Here is a 27885-nt window from a genome sequence, read left to right as displayed (position 1 = left end):
TCCATCTTCTTCACCTGCAAGGAATACATTTGCCAAGTTTAAGTACAACTCCAAACAATAAGAAGCGAAATAAGAGCCTACTGGAGCAAGAGATAATCCCGTCTAGCAAAAACAATGAATCTCTTTTTGACAACTCAGGTTGTCTTGATTAGTTTATGCACACTTCTACTAATCTCTCAAGAACCAATCCCACTGTCCAGTTGTGGAGACCCATCTAAAGCCGAGACAAAGCTTCTATGGACCAGCCCCTCAAAAGTTGATAGCCCTTAACGGAATTCCAAACTTGAAACCTACGACAAAGCAAACCCCTAGATATCATGCCTTAAGTTGAAATACTTCTCTTCTATGTTGTCGAAATAATTAGAAAGAGTCGGGTGATAGCTGATATTTCTGCATTGCTTTTAAGTTGTTGAAAAGAGGAACCTAGTTTAGCATTACCTCTGTCCCAAATTGCTGATTCTATATGAAAAGTCATGCAACTTTCGAATACAAAATATAATACTTCCGTTCATAATAACCAAATTGCAGAACTCATGAAGTACTTTACATTGGTGTAAAGAAATTCAAAAAATCATGCTCAAATAGAGAAGTGTATTCTCAATCCCGATTAAAAAAAAAAAAACATGAAAGGTTGGAGTGGGGGTTTGGGGTTTGTTTGGATAAAATGTGGCAGGTCATGTGGTAGGTAGAAACATTTGTGCAGAGGCAGGCCAGGTCTGTAGCCGGTAGAGAACTTTGAACCCCCTAAAAGACCCTCTAACCCGCCCAACCCATCGCAGTCATCTTTTCAACTGCAGGTGTCAGCGCAGTTTGGAGGGTTTTATGGACGAGTCCTGCTACATACACAGCAGATCTGTGCACAGATTTCGTTTTGGGGCCCACCACGGGTCCCACACAAATCATCCGAGCCGTTCATTAAATGTAAAACATTTTTTCAAGGGTCCCTGTAAAAAATAAGCTCAATCCGATACCAATAGGTGCTTCATCCAACCATTTAACTTTTCATTCAGATTTTCAGATAATGAAAAGTTATATGGTTGGATCAAGCACCTATAGGTATTGGATTGAGCTTATTTTTTACAGGAACATTTGAAAAAATGTTTTACATTTAATGAACGGCTCGGATGATTTGTGTGGGACCCGTGGTGGGCCCCACAACAAAATCTGTGCACAGATCTGCTGTGTGTGTAGACTTTCTGTTTATGGACAGCCGTAAACCTGATGATCCTTTTTCATCCCCTACACTCCTACAGTAACTTACAAAATTCTCAGGGGTGGTTTCAACTTTCAACTGGTTTTTTTCTATTGAAGTTAAACTTGGGCCTGAATCTACCGTTTTTAGTTTCACACCAAGTAGATTGAAATAGATCATGCGTCTTCTGTTGACATGTCTATGTTACTGCATGTTTCAATCATCTATGAAGGTAACGACAACCACCTTATTCTATCTACAAAAGGTCCCACGTCTATGCATACAAATTGCAGAGGGATAAAACTACACTAAAGCTTCCCAATGAGGAGATCAAATAGAATAGTTTATAATAAGAATCGTTAAGTTAATTGCTAAGGTGGTCCTTCCAACTTCCAGAAAAACAAAGAAGAGGAAAAAGGAAAACTTACGTACGCCATGTGCAACTTCATGTCTACAAGAATGATGGCATTTTTAAGGTAGTGGCAATAAGAACACTGGGCTTCAACAAACAACAGTGTTGCATTCTCATTTACCTTTGTATTGATAGGCCTGCAGAGGAACACAAGTTAGTAGTCAACCATAAAAGGATGAGATACACTTAAGTCAAATGAGTAGCGTTACCTCACATTTACATAACACCGGCACTGGACAATCACATACAGTCCTTGTCAGACACCACCTTTCTGGAAGAATGTTTAGTTTTGGATATCACTTTGTTATGCCAACTCAACGTACATCAATGTGAGCTGTACAAGGGCATCCCCAGATTTCACATCCAGGGGGATCACCCCGTAGCTGTTAAAACAGACACAGGTTATTCATCTCCCTTTATCCTTTTGTTGCTATGTAGCGAAGCCTCTAAAAAATCAAAGTCTGGTCAAGAAAGGGCGGGGTAGGACATTAGTATTTTATCAGAGCTGGTAGTGAAGCATGAAGTTCAGCCAAACATTGGAATATCCAATTGAGCAGCTGTTCCCTTGGTAGTTCCAGAAGAAGTCCTGCCTGCAAGAGGAAAGGGAAAGTAAGGGAATATGTGAACAAAAAAATACCCCTGAAGTTTAAAAGGAATACTATGAATAGCAACTTAATCAAAAAAATGACTTTGGTTAAGCGGAATGTCAACAAATCATATTCTTTTTAAGGATGAGAAGTCCCTCCAGGATAGAGCTAGTTTGAATACACCAATGCAGGTAAACCACCCTCGAGACTCCGTTTCCAGTTAATCAGGGCATGGTCAGCAGAACGGGAGTTAAGCACGAGCCACGAGCTTTGGATTTATGGTAGGTCCCACCCTCCAAGTGACAACCTTAAATCGATTGCTAAGATGATCCACAAAAAGTTGAAATGCAGCACATGATCGATCCCAACATGCAGGAATCTTGGCCAAATCCTCGTACGATATGTAGGCACAAACATCAGTTCCGTTTAATTTTCACCGGCAACAAATTCAATGGAGACTAATTGTCCAAATATCAGAAAAAGCAGGTTGTCAAACTATTGGCATCGCAAGTCGTCTCCATGTAGCCATTGGGAAACGTTATTTTAGGTTTTGTTTCTATATTCATGGAGCAGCGATGAACATACCCAACCATACAACAAGCCATTTACATCGAAATCCAAACAAAAAAGTACACACAACTGACCTACATATGCACACACACACAAGCATCACTACCTTAATTTGGTCATCCTCGAATTCCAGAGAATTTAGGTGGGCATCAGATGCAATTGAATCTGTTATGAGCTTGAAGACCTTTTTACTCATGTTTGTTTTCATGCCAACCATCTTTTCTGAAGCATATATCCTTGAAATCCCTAGATCTGCCGCCATTCTTCTCACGTAAAGCTTTTTCAGTAGAGTTTCCATTGAGTAAGGCTCTTTCCCATGTTGACTGCGCAGATTCTGTGTAAACTGCATTAAACTCCATATGTCTTTTTCAGCAGCCTTTTCAGCCTCATTAATTATTTCCATGGGGTTCTCCAAATAGTTTATGTACTCAGAAGGTAGATGAAGATTTATATTCAAATCGAGCTGGCACACAAAAAATGGAAACAAGTGGTCAGCAAAAGACACAAATGTTTTGATTTGCTGAATTAGACACAAATGACTGGTCTAACATCACAGCAGGAACCTTCAAACTACAATTATTGGTTGCAAAATCTAACATGATCTCTAGGATCTGATACAAGCATGATGATGTGTTGTACAGAGCTAAATGCCACACTATGGCCATAAGAGGAAGGTTGTTGGGCCACAAGGCCGGTTCACGGTAATGAATGGTGGTTTCGGTCGGGGCAAATGCGACGAGTACATTGCATCATAACGTGGGGTGATTGTGACAACCTAATATTGGCCTTTAGTTCCACAATGGTTTGGAACTAATGCTTTGTTCGGAACTTGTGGAAAAGAAGAGAGGAAGGGAAAATTATAAAATTTTCTCTCCCATTGCTTGGTTTGGAGAAAATAGAAAAATCTAGAATTGTACACAGTTCAATTTCCCTCTCATTTTCCTTTCTCTTCTTTTCTCCCTCTTTCCTCAATTTCCAAATAGAGCATAAAGGACGGTTCAATATATAAGTAAACCCACCAAGGCTACATGTTACATTTGAGTATACCTTTTGAGGCCAAGTGATTTAGGCTGAAGGATGCACTTGGATAGTTGGATGCGGGGTCATTATACTTTACGTATCCTTTAATCTAGTATGGATAATGACGACATCAGGCATGCAGGTCCTTCTTTATATTTATCCATGAACAAGTACGTTTCCAAAGTTAAAATGTACTATTTATCTGTTCGTTTTTTTTTTTTTTTTTAAACTTTATTACATTTGCATGTTTCCAAAAATAAGCAAATACCTCTACAGATTGGTAAGGAACTGGAATAATATGATGTTCATCAACCTGAATTCACAAAAAAAAAAAAAAAATTTAAGTTAAATAAGTAACAAGAGTGTAAAAAATGGAAAGGCTGTATAGAAAAAAATGGAAAGGCTGTATGGAAAATCTGCAAACCAGGTTTCTCGACAATTATAATAAATCATATTTGAGAACTTGATCTTAGCCATTTTCTTTTGTTTCGACCCTTCTTCAACAATTACGACTTGTCTAACCCTTAATGCAGCTCTTTTAGAAAACAAAGCAGAAACAAGTTAGATAAGGGATTTCTCCATTCAAAGCTGACAGGAAGAGAAGACTCATCCATCATACTGGGCTGAATCTTTCACAAAGAAACTGAAGTTCAGTTAGTAAAGATCATAAACAAAAACATACCTTAGACAAGCTCTCAAAAAGCATTTCAAAGAAGAGATCAATGCCTACATTTCCAACATCTCCAGTTTGTTGCTCACCGAAAATATTACCAAAGCCTCTTATCGCCATGTCTCTTTCTGCAAGTTGGAAGCCTTGGCCAAGATCACGGCACTCTTCAAGGGCGGCAAGCCTCTCCTAGATGTTAAAATTTCAAAACTTAATTTGCGCGATACAGGAAATAAAAACAATAACGTCTCAGAAATATGCAAATAGGAGCATCAAAATGCTAAAAGGTGTTCTCTTAAAATAGAATAATTGGAAACAAACAGTAGAACAGCCGCCATTTCATTAGGAAAGTACCAGTGCTTCTTTAGAAAGCAGCGACTTGGCAGGGTAAAGTAAGTGTGCATGAGCTTCCTTATCTGCCCGTCCCACCCGTCCACGCAACTATTGAGGGAGACATAAAATGATAAAAAAGGCAAACCATTTGCATCTTAATTTGTCGTTATAACTATCAATGCAGATTTAAAGGATCTTTCCAAATAATTCGAAGACACATATGCCAAGCTATGATCCATAAATATCCTATTACACACACACAAGATACATACATACATATGTATATGTATGGAGAGAGAGAGAGAGAGAGAGAGAGAGAGAGAGAGAGAGAGAGAGAGAGAGAATTACTAATAATTCTGAATACGATAAAGCTCCTAGTGAAAAAACTGGAGAGAGTATTCAGGTTGTATAATGCGTGAAAAGTTCTATCTTGCATTTTCAAAATTTCCAGCAGTTCTATTTTTCATTCAATTTTTTTTCAACAATTTCATTTTCAAGTTTTTTATATAACAATACCAAATGAGCTTACCAAATTTCTTGAGCCCTTTATAGAAAAACATGCTATGTAGCACCGACATGGACACGACACAGATGTTACACCGACACTCCGATGTTAAAAAATTGGAGGACACAACACGTTAGGGGACACGTTTTAAATGGTTTATATTTATACAATTATACGTATAAAAAGGCTCTAATTCTATATGTGTAACACCACATATAGCTTAAATCTTATAGGTCATCACATTATTCACAAAAGTATTTTAACAAAAAGCGTTTCATCATCTCTGTGTCTTTGTCATCAATAAACTATCATATGGTACACAAAGAAGAAAGACTTTCTAAGCTTTAACAAGAGTCTTAACAATTTTGTTTAACACCCCGACACGTCTTGCAAGTGTCCCAAGAGTGTCCTAAGCAATTTTTGGAGTGTCCCCGGAGTGTCCAAACCAAAAACATTGAGAAAAAGTAGGACACTTCAGATTTGAATGTCAGACACGTGTCCAAAGAGTGTCGGTGTCCAAGAAGTGTTCGACACCGGTACGTGATCTCCGACGAAGTGTCTGTGCTACATAGTCGTCAAGCATATATGTGTTCAGGAATTCCAAGCTAAGATTTCCATGATTGCTCCTTCGAATTCCATGAATCTTTAGAAACTCAAAAAACAAAAACTTGGGCAAGAGAATTAACATAAAAAGGTAAACCTGATACAATTGGGCAAGGCCAAAGTGGTGAACATCCTGAACTATGATGGTATTAGCATTCTGGATGTCAAGCCCACTTTCTACTATGTTTGTGCATATGAGAATTTTGATTTCTCCTCGTGCGAACTTTTCCATAGTTTCCTCAAGCTGCTTTGAGTATTGCTGCCACAAGGATAAATCTATACATCAAAAATTACTTAGTAGCAAATATTATTCCAATCATACCACATATAGGATACATAAAGTTGATTTACTCCTGCATCACAAATATGAGCTGGTATTTGAATACAATAATACGTTTCTACCTTCTGTATTTTTTGGTTTGTTTTTTACCCCCACAAGAAATTCCCTATCTTAGAAAATGCATTTGAAATTACAAGAATATTACACCAAGTAATAACTGTTCGACACCTATGCAGCACGGAAACAAACACAGCGGGAGACAGTGACATGGATACAAATACGGGATGCGGCAATTCTTAAAACATGGAAACACAAACAAGGCAGGGCCACTACAATTTCTTTTGCAATTAATTTTTAATTATGCAAACCAACATTGTAACCACTAAATATTTGGGTTAGGACTCCTATCGAATGCATTATCGATCATTGGGGATACACGCACAAATATGTTTTATTACCTCAGAAAGGCTTTTAAAATTCACAAAAATTACCCTGTCGTGTGGCGTGACCCCAACGTGACCCTCTGCAAAACATATCATTAAAATGTAATGTCCGTACTAGAATTTAATGGACGTGGCATGTCCATATGTGTGCCTTTGTGTTGCGTGTCCTCACAGCGGGAAACATGGATACAATAATTTCTAGAAGTGTTGGTGCTTCATAGGCTGCAACAAATATACTGAGACAACTAGTCATCAGGCACCAGCTAAATTAAAGTTTTTGGCTATCTCATCTTCTATTTGTTTAATAACCAGAAAAACAAGTTATATGAAGTCGCCAAGCTAGCAGTTTCGTTTTGATTCTAAAGGCGTCTAACATCAATACTTGAAAAGCCGGACAAAGTTGGGAAAGGAGTTACATAACAATGATTAAAACTCTAATCCAGCATACATGTTAAATGCCATTAGACAACAATATTTAATATTGGAACATAACTAACTTTGTTTCCGAGTAATGCATACTTAAATATTTCACTTCCCAAAACATAAAATAGAGACAAAGGTGTGTGCATTCTCTCTAAAAAATCTAGAAAGACAAGCTCTATAAGCTTTTTAATGGTAGTTACAAAATTCTGTCCAAGGTAATTGTTAAAAGGTTGAGACCTGTTGCCAGATGATATTATTTGGCCCACACGCGCTAGCTGTGTCCTTGGCATAAACACCCCTAATAATATCACTCCCTTAGATTGAAAACAAGGAAAAGGTGTTAGAGATTTCTAAAATTGATTTAGAAAATTCTTATTATTTAAGTTAATGGAAATTTCTCCTTGTTAATCCTAAACAAGGTGGTCCCCAACACCCTATCATTCAATCCTCTGTATGGAGAGATTTTCTCTCATCATTGACAAGCAAATCGATGATAGACATTCGAATGGACTTAAAGCTTCAAATGACGGACCTTTTTCAGTTACTTGTTCTTAGCTTATGATATTGAACTTCCTTCTAAAGCAAATGACCCGAACTATGAGACCATAATGGACACTCTGAATAAGTTTTGTTCTACATCTGGCAAACTGATAAACTTTGAGGAGTAATCTGTCTCTTTTACCATGGCTACAAGAGTGGCAAGTAACCTGAAAGCCTCCAGTGTAGCATCCCCATTACCTCCGACACAGGCAACTATTTTGGGAGACACCCTCGTTCATGAAAGGGCCATCAAAAAAACACTATTAGTATAAATTGGAGAAGATGCAATGGGTTTCTAACTGCAAAGCCAATGATTTATGTTTCATGGGTAGGATTACTTTGATACAGTCTATTGCTTCCACTTTTCCAAATAACTCTGTGCAAACCTAAAACTACAATCTTATACACATTTGTCAACCCCAATCAAATGGAACATACCCAAGTAACCCAATATCTTCAACAACTCCTCTTTTAAGTTTTGGAATCTCACTGATACCCCAGCTGGAAAGTGAGTTATGACAGATGTTTTCAGTTTTAAATCTACCTATGACATGCTTACTGTGAATTAAGAAAGATGCGCTTGACATTAGGACTTGAAAATCCCTTAGGCTGAAGGATTTCTTTGGACTTGTCTCCATGGGAAAACTCTTACTAACCATCAAAGAACAAACAGAGGGCTCGCTTGACACCACCACTTCCACCCCTCCCCCCAACTCTCCACTCTCATCATCCCCCTACCCTTACCCCTCAAACCCTCTCTTTTCAACCCCGACGGAGTTAGATCCAGAGTCCCCAAGGTTGACGCGATGTTTCAGCTCCAGTGACTTTGGAGTCGGATCAGACGACAAAAGCTACAGATCCAGCAATGACAGCATTCAATGACAAAGACTGAATAAAGGGCAGTTTTTCTTTTTCCTTTCTATTTTGTTGTTTTTTGTTTTTCTCCTCCGTGTTTCCCTCCTTTTGTGGAGCCTTTGCATCCCTTAGGGGCTGTGTTGTATTTTTTCGGTTTGAGTTTCTCGTTTTTTGAGTTCTATTGCCTCACGTTTGAATGAAAATACCCCCAAGGTCGCTTTTAGCCAGCTTAGCAGTATGCGTTAATAGAAGACGATGCTCACGCGGTCATGCCCAGTGACGGTGGTTTGGTTCTTGTTGTTTGGAAGAATAAAGAAAGTGTATAGAGTATATTTTACCCTAACAGACACACACATATATTTATATTACTCTGGAGAGTTACATGTACATTAGATTGGCCATGTGGGACAAACCCACTTATTCTACTAACACTTCTAACACTCCCTCTCAAGCTGGAGAATAGCTATCACAAAATCCCAGCTTGTTACATAAAAACTCTAAACGAGGTTTAAATAGTGATTTGGTAAGAATATCTGCTATCTGAGCTCCTATGGACATAAAGAGCGTAACCAACATACCACTGTCAATCTTCTCCCGAACAATGTGACAATCTACCTCAATATGTTTGGTTCTCTCATGAAACACCGGGTTCGAGGCAATATGTATCGCTGCCTGATTGTCACAATACATAGGAATAGGTAACTGTACCTGAATTTCCAGCTCCTCAAGAAAGGATCTTAGCCAAACAACCTCACATGTAGTATGAGCCATAGCACAGTACTTAGCTTCTGCACTAGACCTGCAACAACAGTTTGCTTCTTACTCTTCCAGGTAACTAGGTTGCCACCAACAAAAGTATAATAATCAGTTGTTGAACACCTATCAGAAGGTGACCCTGCCCAATCTGCATCTGTAAATGCCTCAATACGAAAATGACCATTAAAACGATAAAATAAACCGCGTCCAGGATGAGCCTTAAGATACTTGACAATGTGAATACAAGCTTCCCAATGTGAAAGACGAGGAGCAGATATAAACTGACTCACCAAACTAACAGCAAATGAAATATCAGGACGTATGTTGGTAAGATAATTCAATTTACCAACCAAGCGACAATATTGGTCTGGATGAGGAAATACCTCCCCCTGATCAATGCAAAGTTTGACATTAGGATCCATTGGAATCTCCACAGGTTTAGCTCCCAATAAACCTGTCTCTTCAAGAATATCCAACACATATTTCCTCCGAGACAAACTGATCCCATCCTTGGACCTCGCTACCTCAATACCCAAGAAATATCGCAGCTGACCCAAGTCTTTAGTGTGAAACTGACTACGTAAAAACTGTTTCAACTCATCAATCCCTTTCTGATCATCTCCAGTAATAATAATGTCATCTACATAAACAATGAGCAATACTTTCCCTCGAACCGACATAAGGGAGAATACAGAGTGGTCTGACTAACTTCGACACATGCCAAATCTCATAACGGTATCACTAAACTTGCTAAACCACGCTTGAGGAGATTGCTCAAGTCCATAGAGTGCTTTGCGAAGATGACATACCTTATGACGCTCCCCCTGAGCAACAAACCCAGGTGGTTGCTCCATGTAGACTTCCTCCTGGAGATCGCCATGGAGAAAGACATTTTTTTACGTCAAGCTGGAACAACGGCCATCCAAGATTGGCGGCAAGAGAAATAAGAATCCGCACAGAACCAAGCTTGGCAACGGGAGAAAACGTTTTTGAATAATCAACACCATAAGTCTGGGTGTAACCTTTGGCAACCAGGCGAGCTTTGTGACGCTCAACAGTGTCATCATGAAGATACTTGACAATATAGACCTAACGACAGCCGACAGTAATTTGACCAGCAGGAAGAGTAACCAACTCCCATGTGCCATTATTATGAAGAGTAGACATTTCATCCTCCATAGCTTTCCGCTACTCAGACCGGGATAATGCCTCCTAAATAGTGTTAGGAACAAAAACGGAAGAGACAGTAGTAGTGAAAGCATAGAGAGATGGATAGAGATGATCATATAAGATAACCCGAGAAAAAGGGTGAGAAGTGCTAGAACAATTAGAAAAACCATATTTTACCAGAGCGTGGCGAGTCTCAAGAGTCGAATATCGACGAGCAGGCAGATCTGGCGACAGGGGGGGAAGATGGAGGTGCTGGTGAAAGATGGTTTGACAGGCTGGGAGGGTTCTATAGGTGGAGGCTAGGTTGGTGCCAGAGGCTGGGTTGGTGCTGGTGCGTTGGAACGCCGAACATAAACCTGCAAAGGGTTTGGTGGAACAGTGCCAGTTGGAACAGCCATAGGTAACACATACTCTGGTGTAAGGAGATCATGGGTAGTAACAGGAGCCGAGTAATATGGCAATGACTCATTGAACGTGACAACAGCACAGACAAAGTGACAACGTAAAGTAGGAGAATAACATCAATACCCTTTCTAGGTGTGAGTATCCCAAAAAAATGCACCTAACAGACCGAGGATCAAGTTTACTCCTATCAGGGTCAAGAGTATGGACATAATAGTTGCACCCAAAAACTCGAGGGGGTAATGAGTGGAGAGGCCGATCGGGAAACAAGACTGTATGGGGAACCTGACCACCTAGGACCGTAGAGGACATGCGGTTGACTAAGTAAGACGCAGAGAGGACAGCGTCACTCCAATATGACTTAGGAACCTGCATTTGAAATAATAAGGCACGCATAACCTCAGACAAGTGCCGAATCTTGCGCTCAGCAACTCCATTTTATTGTGGAGTCCGAGAGCATGACGATTTGTGAATAATGCCATGATCACTGAAAATTTAAGAAAATGTACTATGAAAATATTCTCGGGCATTATTTGAACAAAATATCTTAATGCAAGTATCAAACTGATTCTTAACCTCCATGTAAAAGAATTTAAAAACAGATTTCAATTCAAATCTCTCTTTCATTAGATAAAGTTATGTGATACGAAAAAAATCATCAACAAAAAATAACATAATACTGAAAACCAAAAATACTAGGCACGTTAATAGGTCCCCAAATGTCTGAATGAACTAATTGAAAAGGACGCGATGCACGATAGTCAACCCTAGGATAAAAAATGACTCGACAGTGTTTACTAAACTCACAAACTTTACAAACCAACTTATTAATGGAACAGCACGAGAGCACAAGACACTTCAAACTCTAAAGAGAGGGATGACCAAGACGACAGTGTTGTTGATATGGAGACTCTGATGTCTGAGGGTAACAGATTGAGTAACAGTCATGTAATATAGGCCACCTCGCTCAATGCCCCCACCAATCTTCCTCCCCGTCTTGAGATCCTGAAAAACACAGCCATGAGGAAGAAATGTAACGGAACAATTTAAAGATTTTGTGAGTCGATTCACGACATAAGATTAAACAGGAAATGAGGAACATGTAATACAGATGTCAAAATAAGAAAGGAAGAGATAGGAACTGAACCCAAACCAATAACAGCAGTTGTAGATCCATCAGCTAAGGTAACATGAGATGGTCTACTAACTGGCTGTCGATCACAAAGGAAAGTAGGTGTACTGATCTGTAGCTCCCGAGTCAATAACCCAAGGAGAGGAAGAAGAGGAGGCAACACAAGCAATAGATGGACCAGTCTGAGCGAGCGTAGCAGTGGAAGATCCTGTCGCAGTCTGAAATGACAATAAGCGTTGTACTAATCAGCTGAAATAACCATACTATCGGCAGAAGATTGAGTAAATTGTCCAGTATCCTAAGAGACACCAACCTGATGAGCCTGAGGAAAACCATACAACTCATAACATGTGTCCACCCAATGATTGGTCCCCCCACAATAAGTACACAACCGAGCGCCACGGACACGATCGTAGCCTTTCCCTATCGTGCGGCCGCCACAACTAAATGTACGATCTCCACTACCACCAATGATAGTATCTGTATGGCCACCAGAACCACGGCCACTCATCCCAAAATCTTAGCCACGACCTTTAAACCCAGAATCACAGCGGCTACCACGACCACGGCTGACTGAGAACACAAAGCTATCAAAAACAGCGGAAGTCAAAGCAGAACGGTCAGGAGTCGGTGTAGAAATAGACGATGACTGACGGAGACGACTAAAAACCTCACTGAGTGGAGGTAAGTCACGAGTCCCCAAAATTTGATTACCCACAGGACGAAAGGTCGATGATGCACTGGATAAAATATGAGTAACCCTCATATGTTCACACTGGCGCCGCATAACTTGAATATCAGCAGTAAGAGGCTCACAAACATCCAATTTATTACAAATGCGCCGGAACTTAGCATAATAATCCTCAAAAGAATCATCACCCTGAGATATATTAAAAAAAGACCGACGAAGGTCCTATGTGCAATGGAGATTGTCTACACCTGAATAAAATTCTTTTGCCTGGGTCCACACCTCTTTAGCGGTATCACAGAACATCAGCATACTAATAACCTGTTCCATCATACTATTCCATAACTCTGAACGAACACGGGCATCAACCGCTTTCCATGCCTTATATGTCGGTCCGTCAGTCAAATAGGAGTCCTGACTGACCCATATAATACACCTCAACGGTTTTAGCCTAAAGAACATAATTGCCCCCATTAATGGGGTGGAGGTAATAAGGCGCCTCTCGCGAGACCAAGAACCACTAGATGAGCTACCAACAAGAGTAGAACCAGAGCTAGAAACAGTACCAGAATCAGAATCCTTCTGCTCAAACATTTTACCAGTCAACGGAGAGGCACCAACCAATAAGAATCAACAAGAGCAACAACTACCAACAAGTTACCATCAACAGAAGCAAGAACAACTACAACTGACCACAACCATGAATACCCAACAGATTGTACCTGGGTTGGACATAACAGTCACGTATACTAACTCCATAGATGACGGAGATCCACCAATAACTAAACAGGATAAATTAAACACTGTCCAACCCAAATAAACTGAACATAACAACTCCAAAAGTCCGACTTACATCAATATTGAGTAGAAGACAGAGAAACTACGGGCAGAATGGCTCTCAAAACACCGAAGTCACAAGGGATCTGAAAAATACCAGCAATAGAACACAGGAAGACAAAATACCAGCAAAATCACATGAATCTAAAACTAGGAGGCTCGCCAGAGTAAGGTGAGGGTCGCCGGAGGATCGTCGATGTCCGGTGAGGGTCACCGATGACTGGGCTATGGGTGGCAATGGGTCTGAGGCTGTTTTTAGGTGTGTCGGCAGAGAGAGATGAGAATTTGGGGGCTAGGGTTTCAGCGCAATAGTGATGGTCCGCTAGTGTGATTTGGGGGCGGATGTGGTGTTAGTATCCGATGTGGTGGTGGGTGACAAATGGGTACGGTAGATCTATGGCGGGTTACGCTCAGATACCATGTTGTTTGGAAGAAAAGAGAAAGTGTGTAGAGTATATTTTACCCTAACACACACACATATTTATATTACTCTGGAGAGTTACATGCACATTAGATTGGCGATGTGGGACAAACCCACTTATTCTACTAATAGTTCCAAACAATCTTTGTGACAAAATCCTTGTATAAGTTTCGTGGGCTTTCTTGAATGAATTTCTGATGATTAAAAGAAAAATAAACTGCTTACTTTTGACTCCATGGCCCAGATATTATTGTAATTGTGAGGAAATACATCTTTTAAGAAAATGCATTTATAGCCACAACGCTTCGACCAACTTTGATCATGTTAGAGCTTGTCCCACATTGGTTAAATATAACCTCCAAACATAGTATATGAGCCTTGGCGGCCTCTTCACTCATTGCCAATTGGTTTTGAGTTGGATGCTTTAACATGGTATCAAAGCTAGGTTTTCAGAGGCTTTTGGACAAGACTCTATGTCATTGATAGTTGGTTCCCCCTTTGTTTGTTGATGGTAGTTTGATAGTTGTTGCATGTGTTGAATCGTGTGTTTACCTCACCACATGTGGATCAGGGGTTGCACGTGCGGGAGAGTGTTAGAGCTTATCCCACATTGGTTAAATATAACCTCCAAACCTAGTATAAGAGTCTGGGCGGCCTTTCCACTCATTACCCCCTCAAGCGTTTGGGTGTACATGTTATGTTCATGCTCTGGATCCTGACCGGGACAAACTTGATCCTCGGTTAATTCGGTGTATCTTCATGGGTTACACACTCAGAAAGGGCATAAGCGTTACTCACCATCTCTACGTCGTCATTTTGTTTGTGCTGATGTCAGGTTTAATGAGTCACTGCCTTTTTTCTTGGGTCACCCCACACCCGTTGACCTTCCCGAGTCTGAGTCTATGTTTCCTATAGTCGTATCATCTATTTCTTATCCCTCTTGTGAAACCCTTGCAGGTATATGCTCGCGTCCTAAAGTTCCACCAGCGCCACATCAACCAGAAGCCACACCTCAGCCCACCACTCCGTCTTAACCATCGTTGTGAGATCCGGACGACCTTCCTATTGCTCTTCGTGCTTTTACTACTTCTACTTCTATTTTCATCCCCAACATTGTTCAAGAGGCCTTGTATGTTTCTGAGTGGCAAACAATTATGGAGGATGAGATGTCTGCCCTTCATCACAATAACACATGGGAGTCATTTCATCTTACTGTTGGAAAAACCGTTGTTGGCTGTCATTGGGTGTTCACTGTCAAGTATCTTCCCATCTTTCTGATGGAACTGTTGAGTGCTATAAAGCTGGCCTTGTTGCAAAGGGCTACACCCAGACTTATGGTGTTGATTATTTAGAGATCTTTTCTCTCATTGCCAAACTTGGTTCTGTTCAAATACTTATTTCTCTTGCAGCCAATCTTGGTTGGCCATTATTTTAGTTGTATGTCAAAAATGTCTTTCTTCATGGGGATCTTTAGGAAGAAATTTACATGGAGCAACAACCAGGGTTTGTTGCTCAAGGGTAACGTAATTATGTGTGGCGTCTTCGCGAAGCACTATATGGGCTTAGTCCCCTAGAGCATGTTTTGGCAAGTTCAGTGGAGTTTTGAGATTTGGCATTCACGGCAGTCATCATTTCGTATTCTCTCTTACATTGGACCGAGGGAAAGTATTATTGATTGTCTATGTAGATGACATTATCATTACAGGTGATGACCAGAGAGGTATTGAACTATTGATGAGCTAAAAACCTTCCCACGTCAACTATTTCATACTAAGGATTTGGGAAAACTGCGTTATTTCTTAGGTATTAAGGTGGTGCGATCCAAAAAGGTATTAGCTTATCTCAAAGGAAGGATGTGCTCGATATTCTTAAGGATAATGGTTTGTTGGGATCTTGCCCTGTTGAGACTCCTATGGATCTCAGTGTTAAATTGTGTGTTTACCGAGGGAGTTGCTCTCAAATCCTGATCAATATTGTCGCTTGGTTGGTAAGCTAAACAACCTTACGATTACACATCTGGATATCTTGTTTGCAGTTATATGGTGAGTTAGTTTATGTATGCTCCTCGTCTTACACATTGGGAGGGTGTTCTTAGAATTGTAAAGCACCTCAAGTCACATCCAGGACGTGGTCTGTTTTATAGAGCAAGTGGACACTTACGTGTTGAGACTTTTACTGATTCCAATTGGGCAGGACGACCATCTAATAATAAGAGATCAACTACTAAATATTGTTTCTTCCTAGGTAGAAATCTTGTCAATTGGAAGGGTAAGAAGCAGACGGTGAGATTGTAAAGAGCCATGGCACACACGACGTGTGAGATTGTATGTTTGCGGTCTTTTCTCGAGGAGATAAGGTTCAATGTGCAATTACCTATGAATTTGTACTATGGAATCAAGAAGCAATTCACATTGCGTCTAACCCGGTATTTCATATGAGGACTAAGCATATTGAAGTTGATTGTTATCTGGAGCGTGAGAAGTTAAACTGGTGGTGCTATAGCTACTCCATTTGTGTTTACAGGCTCTCACTTGGCAGACATGTTTACTAAGTCGTTGTTCAAGCCACGGTTAGAATTGTTGTGTAACAAGCTGGGACTTTATGATAACTATTCTCCAGTTTGAGGGGGAGTGTAACAATTCTATTAGTTGTCCCACATCGCTTAGTAAAGTTCTGTAATAACTTATCTCATAATATAGACAATAGTTGTTGTGTTAGGGTTCATTTAACACCCTAAACACTTCTCTTAGTACTCTTACTCTCCCAAACAACAGATTATGTGCAGGTCCATGACATAAGCCAGCCTACAAACTGGAGAGAATGGGGTTGCTATAAATCCCCATGATCAATTTTATTATTTCATATATGTTTCATTACCCAGAACATCACCTTACATTGTTATTTCGCGGCATATTAATATGGTCATCCTAAAAAAAAGTGGATTCCGATGTTCTAGTGATTGTGCACAAGATTTATAAAATGCTGTTGAGATCGCAGATCTGCAACTTAACAAACGTCCGAGAAATGCTAAGACCGATGAAATGACTGTTGCCAGCTGTGAAACGCAAAACTCAACACAGATGGTGGTTCGAAAGGGAAAACCCTGGTCCGGCTGGGTTTAGGGAAGTAATTAGAGATGAGACAGGAAGATGGATCACTGGACACTAAGGAAGGTGGTACAATTGCAGAAGCCTTGAAAGATGAGATATGGGACCTCCTAAAGGGTCAATTGAGGTTAAGAAACAATGATTGGATCTGGTGGAGGTCGAATCATATTACGAGCTAGCTGTAGAGTTGACTAGAGATGGGCTACTCCTCACTTTGCTTATGGGAATCTGGTGGAGAACAACCAGAAGCTAATGACAATACAGAGCTGCCCTATATGTTACACCCTGTGTGAAGGGAAGAGAGTGGAAGACAAGTTGGAAAACCTTGGTGTAGAACAATAAGTGCCAAAGGTTGATACATTAACTTTTCCTTCTTTTCTCTCCTACCCAGTACATATAGAAAAAGAAAGATAGCAAGCTAATGGATAGCCTATGCTGTAATTGAAAATGAAAAGCACAATTTGTGAAATTGTAGGATCTATAGGTCAAAAAAATTGCTATTGGATAATAGAATGGGCCTAATACTGTACAAGGGTTTCTCTCTCTATGAGATTATAAGTACCAGAATACATACAAAAAAATACCCCTACTGATAGAAGATAGTCTGCACATACAAAGCAGTACATACCGCCCTTCCTGGATACTAAAATGAAACAGACTAATATCCCCTTCACTATCTATATCCTTCTTTTTAAGGAGATGTATACCAAAGTTGATTGAGAAGGTTTGGCCACGACGCAGCGTGCCATAAACCTCCTAGTAAAACAATGAGGAGTCCAAGTAGAATGTGTAAAAAGGAGAAAAGTAAAAACCGGGAACATAGGGTCCAGCCAGCTGTGAGAAAAGGCATGATTGACTTGAATTTGACAAAGGTTGCGGGTACTGTAAAGAGTCCAATATAAATGACCCAATGAAACTGACTTCAAGTAATTGGTATTAAGGCTTGCTAAGTTAATCATGGGAGCTTGGGGAAAGAGCACCGCTGCCTCATGCCTTCAAAATGTCATTTGTTACCATGGGACTTCAATGCATCAACAAGAGTATCACAAAATGAAGTTTGACTTTTTCCTATATCAAGGGTCAACAAATTGAACTCGTTATTAATCAGAAGTCAATATTTTACCGTTCAAAATGTAAATCCTGTCATGCTGATTTGATAAAGAAGTCCTTATAACAAAACAAATCCGTGGAAGATTATTAGAGACTATCCTAGTTGTATTAATACATATAGAATTAACTGAAATGGATAAACTATGCCAGAAAGGGGTGAATATGTGATCTTAGAACAAAACAAAGCTGGAAGAACCACATAAGAAGATGATAATGATTCTCACTACAACACAAAGTTTAACTTGCAGACATAGTTTTGACTTCTAGTACACCCAGTTCGGGGAAGCTGCAAAACAAACCAATATTTGAATAGCAATTTGACAACCATACCTAATGTTACAAGCATAAACAGATTTCTTTCCCACCGAGGACAACCAAAAAATGCAGATCTAAAATTCAGTTTCCAATGTTTAAAAAATAAAGAATCCATAACACAAAATCAAAACTTAGGGAACTCAGTCAATTCTTCACAACATGAAGCATCTGTTTATCTGAAAATTACACAATCCTACTTATTATATGAATCCTAGTTTATGAAAAAAAGAGATTTCACCTTCCCATGAGCCATAGCAACTTCAACATCTGGGAATGAAAGTTGAAGAAATTTCATCACTTCTTCAAGTCCTGAAGATGGTTGTGGAACTCACATCAAGAGACAAAATCATAAGAAAACACTGGACATTCTCATAGTGAAGAACACGCAAACTGATTTTCAAGTTTTCTTTTCTTTTCTTGATGGAGAAGTTTTTTTCCTTTTACTTGTCCCTCTATCTATGTCCTGCCATATGAGCAGTAAGCTGTGACCTACCCTGATACATTCATATCTAATAATACTCATGTATTGTACTGCCTCTGCAAAAAGAAAATGACACATTAGTTGAACTTATAGAAAATGGTCAGTAAGAGACGTTACCTTTGATACGAGGCAGAACATAGAAAACTTGGCCACCACGGTCCAGCTCATACTCAATTGCTGATATTACCCTCTGTTTCTTGTATGCTGAAAGATGAGTTCTTATAGGAACTCTTTGAGGAGGTGGTGTTGAAATTAAACTGATATGACAAGAAGGATGCAAAAGGAATGTAAGTATCAAAAACAATCAAAGGCTAGGACATAGGCTGAGGTAAGACATGGGGCCGAGCTAAACTAGCAAAGCCACATAAAGTCATAAACCAATAATGAGGAAACTAAACAACATTATATCCACACTATTAAAACATATCTGCAAAAATTATGAAAATAAAAAATAGTCCCTTAATAAGATTCCAGCCGACCATACTGCTATTTTAACTGATTCCAACCCTTTCTGTGCCAAGTGGAACATGCGGGAGTCATCACGGTTCATAAGAAAAGTGCTGACGACTTAAGTCCGCAAGTGCTTAGAAAAAGGTAGATTGATCTTCCACCCATGACCAATGGTTTCACATTATGTTCATTTACTTCAGTGACACAGATCCACAATTGCCCACATTCCCTCCTTTACTTCTTAGAACAAAAGCATTCAACTGAAAATACTCTTTTATTTTTATTTTTTTTTAAAACCCAACGATACTAACACAAAGAAATATATCTTATACAAAACTACAATTTAATAAAACAGTGTACTAAACGCATCAACTTCCACTTGTGTCTTAGCATTACCTAGCATCACGAAACCCAGTCAATGCTAAATAAAGGGTCCTCGGTATAGGTGTTGCAGAAAGCGTGAGAACATCAACTGAAGTTTTAAATGAAGCGATCTGCTCCTTCTGTTTGACACCAAATCTCTGTACAGCAAAGAAACAATACACATACAAGTCAACAACATTTCCATTGGTTGGGTATCAAAATCAAAAGATGTATCACGGAGAAAGCATGGAACTGGAGGGTTTGAACTACATTCCCCATCACTTTCCTATGGCATATCATCATAAAAAACGAAGGTCACATTTCCATGCATCTTTTGAAAATAATATACAAATCCCAGTATTTAAGATTTTGTGCTGCATAATTGTTTTTCCAATAGGAGACACTAGCCAGATTGCAGGGACACTAGCAGTCTTCTATGATGGTCGGAGAGCAGGGAGGAAGCTTAGTTGATAGACAATGGCTCCAAGCCCATATGTGATATGCTCCTACACAGTATTATTGATACGCTATGGTTTCGTATTAGAGGAAACAAGAACTCATAAGATAATTTAACCAATTAAACGTCTTATTAGACATAAAACCCAACAAGATTAACAACTTGTGTAGTTATTGATCAAAATTGTAAAGAAATTATTTTAAAACAAAGAGTCCATCTGATTTATCTATCACCAAAATGGTGATAGATACTTTATGGATACGAGTTATTTTAGACTTAAAACATCTTTAAAATATGTATTTTGACTTTCTTGAAGAAATAGTAAGAGAAAAAAGAGAGCTAAGAAACTGGTACAGATTCTATTAAATACCTCATAATTGGGGAGAACTCCAACACAAATGCCCTTAGTCATGGCAGAGGACTCAGAGATAGGGAGAGGACCCAGTGGCTCTACTATACAACAAGGATGCCCCTCACTATCTATAATAGCAAAAACCTTATCGAAGGACGACATAGGGGAGGTGCATGAAATCTAAATTTGCAGAGACTCGAACTCGGGTTTCAAACCCATCAAAAACCGATATGCAAGCTAACGAGTGAGTGGTTTGACCATAATAGCGGCTGCATCAGCCAAAAAGTCACTCAAGGGCTCGTATTGGGCCAATCACCCTAGCGAGAAAGTAAATCCTAGACAATTCGGCTACCGAGAGTTGCAAAGCCTCCTGAGATGCATGAGAGATCTCTTGATATAGCTCAAAAATATGAACGTCATTGCGAGAATGAGCATACATTTGTCTCAAAGCAACTCACAAACAATGAACTGTGTCATGGTGCATGAACATGTCCATAGAGTTGAAGAACCAACAAAAAATAGTGCACTTTTCAATATGCAACACGTTTAGGATCCTTCTCTGAAGATTGTTGTTCAGTCGGAGCCAAACAGACTTGCCTTTCCCTCCAAGGAAAAGACGAAATTAGCGATTCCATGGCAAAATTCTTACAATTCAAGAAAACGCTCGTAAGTTGTAACACGACAAGTAGGAAAATGACGAGACATTGAAGAAGCGTATTGGAGATTTGGAGTACATGGGGTATACTTGATTCAGCCATGACAGGAGCACTTAGTTCAACCATAATAAGCCATCAACTACAAACAATTATGAATTGAAAAAAGGGAATAACCAGCCGAAGACACGGAAACCCGAAGAAATCTGCTACAGAAGCTACATAGTAGCCACAAGCAAAGAGAAGAAGCAAGTAAACCGTGAACACCTTAAGAACAAAGGTAGAGCAGCAGTAGGAGGCGACACAACTATCAGTGAATTAGCGGAAGGATGATCAGGTGGCGAGCAACGGAAGGGTTTGGGATCAACGGAGGGAAAGCCCTAGGTTGGTTGACAATCGGCGAGATCCCTAGGTGGATCGGCAGGCACAAGGGCGACTCTACTATGGTTTCAAGGGGTTAAATCGAACCCCACGGTTCAAAAACTACCCTTAAATTTTTATATTATTTTCATATATAATTTGATTTTTCTTTATCATTGTCCACACAAGAACATTGGTACGAAGCTGAAGTAAATCAAAATTCACTTTAAATTTGTGAGTAAGTAGATGATGTAGCTCACTAAACAAAATAAACCAAGCCCAATAAATTTTCAACTAAACTAAATAAACCATGCCTGATGAATTTCAACTAAACTAAATATATTGTATTTTCTATAGCGTTTTGTATACAAAGAGCTTATATACATTTTTGTCACCGATGAGCTAAAATCCTGGACGAGCAAGGGGCTGCCACTGTGGTGGTCGTCAAGGCTAGATGAGCCCCCAGGCGGACAATGGTGGTGGAGACTTTCCTTCTCGTGGTCATGGATAGCGATTGTATTGGCATGAGGGGACCGACGGTGCTTTGCTCTGACACCAAAAAGGAACCAATATGTTTGGTGTAATTTGCTTACCTTCATAGACAGATAGCCACATATATTTGTACTACCAATGTAGGGAGATACTCAACCAAGGGATCCTAATTGACTAAACCAATTAGGATACACCGATACTAATCTATGTCAGACATGACAAAGTTCTGAAAATTGTATTGATGATCCATTGAAGAAAAAGCAATAAATAAGTTGATCCCATTTTGACGCAGCATTGTAGCGGAAGAGAGACTAGATATCATTCTAGTAGACGAATGGGGTTAGATATCGTTCTAACAGACGGGCTTCTTGACTCCATAAGAAAGAGATAAACACACAATATAGGGAACTCTGAATTTTATTGAATGAATGAATGAATAACAAGTAGGGTTGCACCCTTATTTATACTAGTAGTAGGCCTAGCTAAATAGGAAACTAGAATCGTGCACCCTTATTTATAGGAAACTAGAATCGTGCTAAATAGGCAGCACTAAATAAGATCTCCGACTATTATTATTCCCTAACAAAAGTTGCCAAAACAAGTGGCATAAATTAAAACTAAAACTCTAGAATTAAAAGTTCCCATAACTTGAAAGTCTTGATCAATACTTCTTCCTTGATTTGATCCTATCAAATCTTTCCAGAAAATCAGTAGAGATTTGTACTACATCACATTTAATTTATTAGCCATAAAACTAAACTAATTGTTTAACTGGCTAGTACAAATATATCTTGGGCTCAAGCCAAAATCGGCCAAACTCATAACTATTGATTATAGCAACTGACAACAGAAATTAATATTGTAGTCTGCAAATCTCAAAAACAAAAAAGGTACTTTTCTAGCCGTATCCAAACCCATGCCTCTGTCCAATTTATTAAGCAAGTTTACATATCCTCCAATTCGGAAAATAAGTGAGTCCGATGTGTAGACACGTGCCTAGTCCGACACCAGCACCCGAGTCTGGGAACCCTAGCTTCACAAGATCCATTTACCTCAAAACAAAATAATAAACTCCATTAGGATCCGAAAGAAACCACTTTTGTGAAACCAGGTGTTTCTATCATTTTTTTGGAATGCAGTATAGAAGAAAGTCCAAGTTGAAGAAATTAGGAAACCCAACTGTTATCAGACAAGATAGGGAGATTGGCTGCTGCTGATAGAGTCTAAGAGGCATGTATCTCATACATATCATCTAGGCAAAGAAACATGTTCCTATGACTGACAGATGAAATTAGGACAAAAGATACCAAAAGCATCAGTTCATATCTCTTGCGTTAGATGTACATACATATACATGTCTGAACGGAGTTGAGTGAATGAGAAATATAACGAATTAATCTGGATGGACAACCGGACAGTCAGACACAAAGATGCAAAGCCATTAGCGTGAAAAATAGAAAGCAAACCTGTTCCTCATCAACTACAAGGAGGCCGAGATTATTATACACAACCCGACTGCCAAGAAGTGCATGAGTGCCGACAACAATGTCCAAATATCCATGTTTGATCATGTGCAGATACTGCTCTTTTTCTGCTTTGGTCTGCATGTTTCAAGAGATCTTGTTAATCCCGCCACAAAGAAAAGCTACTATTGCTCAATTATGTTGTCCCAGAGTAGAGCAGTGCTCTGATGAGGAATTGCACTGCTGATGCAAATAAAAGATCTACAGGTTTGGGATGAAGTAATCGTTCACAACACTCCTACATACAACTTCTACCAATTTCACTCACCTTTGTCAAAATCAAGATCTAGAATCACCAAGAAGCTCTTGCGAACTTACCAAACAAAACAGGTTGCTCTAGGATGGAGATCAAAATTAAGGATCCCACAAAACCAAAAGAAACTGATCTTGTAATAGGCATACATACTCAAGCTATCCAAAACAAGCAGATCGAGAAAGAGGAAACATGCAGCAGATCGCTCATAAAATAGATGAAAATGCAAGAAACAAAGGAGTGAAAAAGTAAATCGTAGTTTTTTGTCACAAGGATGATATGAACAGGGGAACATGAAAGGAATCTTAAAATGAAAATGGTAAGTTACAGAACATATTTTTTCAAAAATTGAAATGCTGAGCCACCATAACTACCAACACTTGTGATCAAAATGAGAAAGGAACCATCCAAGCGCCTTTTGCATTCAAGCATTCCATTGTTAGCAAGGAAGCTTCTGGTGACCATTTGATTGAGCGTAATAAGGAGTATCAATACCGAATGATATCTTTAATAAGTACTTAAGTAGTCATCTTTAATGCTATCTCCTTTCAAAAAAACAGAACTTCATAAGCAAGTATGGTATCAATATCTAAACATTGATCCTATATCGCCTAAATAACCATCCATTTTATCCATCTACTGACAAAAAACTAGCTCAAAACAACATTTTACCTGAAACCTGCTCAGGAGTCCAACCTTGATGTTAGGATATTTTGAGAACCGCTCAGAAATAACATCAAAATGTTGCTTCGCTAAAACAATTGTAGGTGCAAGTACCATAGCTTGCTTTCCTGCTGAGACCACACAAAATATAGCACGTATTGCAACTTCTGTTTTACCAAACCCAACATCACCACAAATTAATCTGTCCATAGGAGTTTCTCTCTCTGTCAAATCCTTCTCAACATCAATAAAAGCCTGCCACAAGTTTCCAAGCTCTCAAGTTCCAGTAATGCATGCAAGCTAAAAAAATTCAACAAGGAAACGATATTTACAAGACATTTTCTCAATAGAAACATAGAAACCTCATTCCTGATAGCCTGATAAACATGCGCTAGAATGAAGTAAGTTGTCAGAAACTGAAATAACTCTGAGAAAGTGAACCTACTGAAGCCTAATAATACATATACAAGTCATGAGCAAGAAGAAAATAAACCATACTTGCTTTTGATCTGGTGTAGGCTCATAGAGAAATTGAGCTGAGAATTCAGCCATGGCAGGACTCTTCGGGTAAGGAGGCCTTCGTTGCTTTAGCCTATGTAGATACAATTCCATCAAGTCAACCACCATTTTCTGAACAGCAACCTTCCCTTTTACCCTTCTCCTTTCCCACATGCTAGTGTCACTTAATTTGCTCAAGGTTCGTGGCCTTTTAGTTTCATTTGGGCTGGAAAATGGTGATTGTTTTTGTTATGATGATTGCAAGATAGGTGTAACAAACACTATGCATACGAATCAGGACATGCCACAACGTAAAAGATTATTACGTCACACAATAACATTAATAAGAAGAGAATCTCCTCTGATATTTCGATTTACATCAAAAATAGCCCCGGAGTCCTTACCTTATCACATTAGGTACGTTATTGTGTAATCCAAGACCTGATCTAGAGGTTGTCTCATGGTGCACATGCTTGCTAAAAAACATATTATCTATTGAGACTTGCAGAGTCCAAGTCAGCTCTAAGTTAAGCAGGACTATGCAAGGTATACGGAAGGCAAAACCCACGAATTGAAACTACGTGAATAGCCATTTTATTGTGAGAAATGACCAGATGACTCCTAAATTGGTAAGAATAAGAACTCCCACGGGTTACCGCAATGGTAGAACCCGGAAACCAGGGCCTCAGGAAGCCTTTGATCTGTGATTCTACAATTTCCACTCTCACCGTGTGCTATCAATTCCTGTGTTAGGCCAGTCCCTATAGAGCTTTGTCCCAAATTTTAATTTGGGCCCCCGCAGTCGACGGTGGGATAGGTCCTCCGCATTAATGGTCCATTAGGCCGGATACTGAGGTATCAGTAAATAAAAACTTCATAACAATAAGAAGTAAGTGAAATTTTGCCAGTTCTGAGGCTCCATTCTTATTATGATGCCGGTAAAACTTTGGAATAAGCTTGGGACGTATTAAGCCCCAAGGTAATAAAAACCTGCATGCCGTGAATTCTGGCTGCAGGTATATCGAATAGAGCATTATAAATGGATTTAGCGACCACAAGTTGTGTCAGTTCTACGTGGCCAAAAAATCCTCTCCATTCCTGTTGAAAAGCTCGACTAGAATGCTTCTAACTTTTGAAACATCATGTATAAATCAAGTTCTTTAGCCCTAGCTGTTTAGATAAATAACCAAAAGAGATTGAGCAGAACAATGCATATAGACTTAAACTACTTAACAATGGTTGAAACAGAAAAGTGCTCCACGAATGTTGCATGATTTCAAAAATCCTACTAAGTTAGAGTTTTAAGAGACAGTTACAAAGATTATTTGAGACAAACTAAATAGAAGCAACGCGGTTAAGGAATAAACGGTTAAAAGATGAATGTCGCGTTAGGCTAAGAAATCTGATACCGATGAGTGGTGCTATCCAAATGTGAGAATGCTACATAAGAAAGAGGTAAAAAAAGAAATTTTGAATGAGCCCAATCAAGATGTAATCAATTTGTTCGACACTTATATGCATATAAGTTTATAACAGCTTTTCCATAATGTACTTTAATACAAACTCACGGGTAGAACTCACCCTTGAAAACCGGCAAACAAGGGGAGGATGCCCAAGTTCTTATGTACACAAGGCCATGCCCATACTTAGGTGATGTGGGACATTAGGATCGTAACATACCACCTTGCTCCGCAACCGACGACCAAGGCAACCACTCTATCGACACTGACCCGACGGTAGCCCTTTGTTTTTTTCCTAGTGGCTCCACTCATTTATCAGTATTAATTACTTTAAGTATAGATAAGTCGCCCCCTCCGCAGGTCGCATTGCAACGCGATGGCAAGCTTAGATACCAAATGATACAAACTCGCGGGTAGAACTCACCCTTAAAAACCGGCTTAAAGGGGAGGGTGCCCAAGAGCTTATGTACACAAGGCCAAGCCCATACTTAGGCAATGTGGGACATTAGGATCGTAACACACTTGAACTAGTTTCTTTACAAACCCAAATTGCTAGCAGAGCGTCTCCAAAATCTATTTAATGCGGGAAGAAGGGTAAGGTGTACATATCATTAAGTTTTCAAATAATTGAAAAGAGGTTGGAAGGTGAAGGAGGACGCACAGATTATAGCGATAGAGCATGCGGGAGGCTTGGTTAACAGGGAGCTTGGCCATTCCATCGGCATACTCTATAAAGACGTACTCAACAGGCTCAGTACAATCTTTGGGGCGGTCGAACTTAATCCCAACAAATCGTCCAATGCCGACCTTCTTGTGGACGACGTAATCTCCAGAGCGGAGAGTGTAGGGGTCGGCCTTGTAGCTGAAAGCCCCCATCTTATTATTTTCTCCGCCTTCCCCTCCTCCTCCTCCTCCTCCGCCTTTCAACTTCTGCAAACCCCTCTGCTGCTGCTCCTTGACCAGCTGAATATACCTATCAGCCTCTTCGGAATCCATAACGGGTCTCGAATTAGCTTCTCTCTTGCCTGCGTAATCACGGCGTATCCTTTCGTTGAGAATAGATATAGCGTCGCGCTCCTTCGACTCGGTCTTCTTTTCCTTTCGCTGAGGAGGAGGGGCTTCGGTGGTGGTCGCGGTGCTGGCGGCGGCCATGGGCCTGGAGATGGAAATGCCTTCGGCGGCATGAACGGTAATTAGAGGGGACGAGGGTTTCCGATGAGGACGAGGTCCATGACGGTGAGGGAAGTTGGAAGCGAAGACAGTAATTGAAGAGAAAGATGAAGAAGAAGAGGAGGCAGGGATATTGGGCACGGGTATGGAGAACGGGAAGATGTTGGCTTTCGCAGCCCCAGCCATATTTTCACAACGAAAGACTCAGTCAATCCCTTGCCTTATGGACGGCGTCGGATTAGGGAAACAATATGGAAAGGTTTTCCGGCAGCGGGAGAAATTATCAGACAAACTACCAGCAAAGAGCCAAAGAGCAGGGGACACGTAGTGCGTTACAGTACA

At 39.8% G+C, this 27885-nt stretch overlaps 1 protein-coding gene across 4 annotated transcripts; it reads right to left on the bottom strand.

Moving 5' to 3' along the window:
* Positions 1–12: 12 nt before the first annotated feature.
* On the bottom strand, positions 13–27885 carry LOC131302248 (ATP-dependent DNA helicase At3g02060, chloroplastic). Of its 4 annotated transcripts, none has more exons than XM_058328776.1 (15): positions 27035–27885; positions 24914–25139; positions 24425–24670; positions 23443–23577; positions 19696–19820; positions 18967–19106; positions 18607–18677; positions 5987–6148; positions 4803–4889; positions 4464–4637; positions 4050–4094; positions 2868–3224; positions 1814–2194; positions 1621–1741; positions 13–290 (listed from the first exon to the last, which is right to left on the bottom strand). In XM_058328776.1, the coding sequence occupies exons 1-13, from the start codon at positions 27727–27729 to the stop codon at positions 2093–2095; spliced, it is 2565 nt and encodes an 854-aa protein (XP_058184759.1). In that variant the 5' UTR covers positions 27730–27885; the 3' UTR covers positions 13–290; positions 1621–1741; positions 1814–2092. The 4 variants fall into 4 exon arrangements, with proteins under 4 accessions (XP_058184759.1, XP_058184761.1, XP_058184762.1 ...); XM_058328778.1 differs by having other exon boundaries at positions 1625–1741; XM_058328779.1 differs by having other exon boundaries at positions 13–282; positions 1625–1741.

The sequence above is a fragment of the Rhododendron vialii genome, chromosome 10a (genome assembly GCF_030253575.1).
Source record: "Rhododendron vialii isolate Sample 1 chromosome 10a, ASM3025357v1".
Lineage (NCBI taxonomy): Eukaryota > Viridiplantae > Streptophyta > Magnoliopsida > Ericales > Ericaceae > Rhododendron > Rhododendron vialii.
The sequence above is the reverse complement of the archived record's forward strand: the minus strand, read 5'-3'. Positions and strand labels throughout refer to the sequence as shown.

What these genes read in the sequence shown, in the direction of transcription:
- LOC131302248 (XM_058328776.1), bottom strand. Translation starts at nt 27,729, where the DNA reads ATGGCTGGGGCTGCGAAAGCCAACATCTTCCCGTTCTCCATACCCGTG. An exon ending in TGTTCTGCCTCGTATCAAAG is followed by an intron (nt 18,678 to 18,966) that starts GTAACGTCTCTT and finishes AACCATCTTCAG; the next exon opens with GACTTGAAGAAGTGATGAAA. An exon ending in TGCTTTCTAAAGAAGCACTG is followed by an intron (nt 4,638 to 4,802) that starts GTACTTTCCTAA and finishes TTTAACATCTAG; the next exon opens with GAGAGGCTTGCCGCCCTTGA.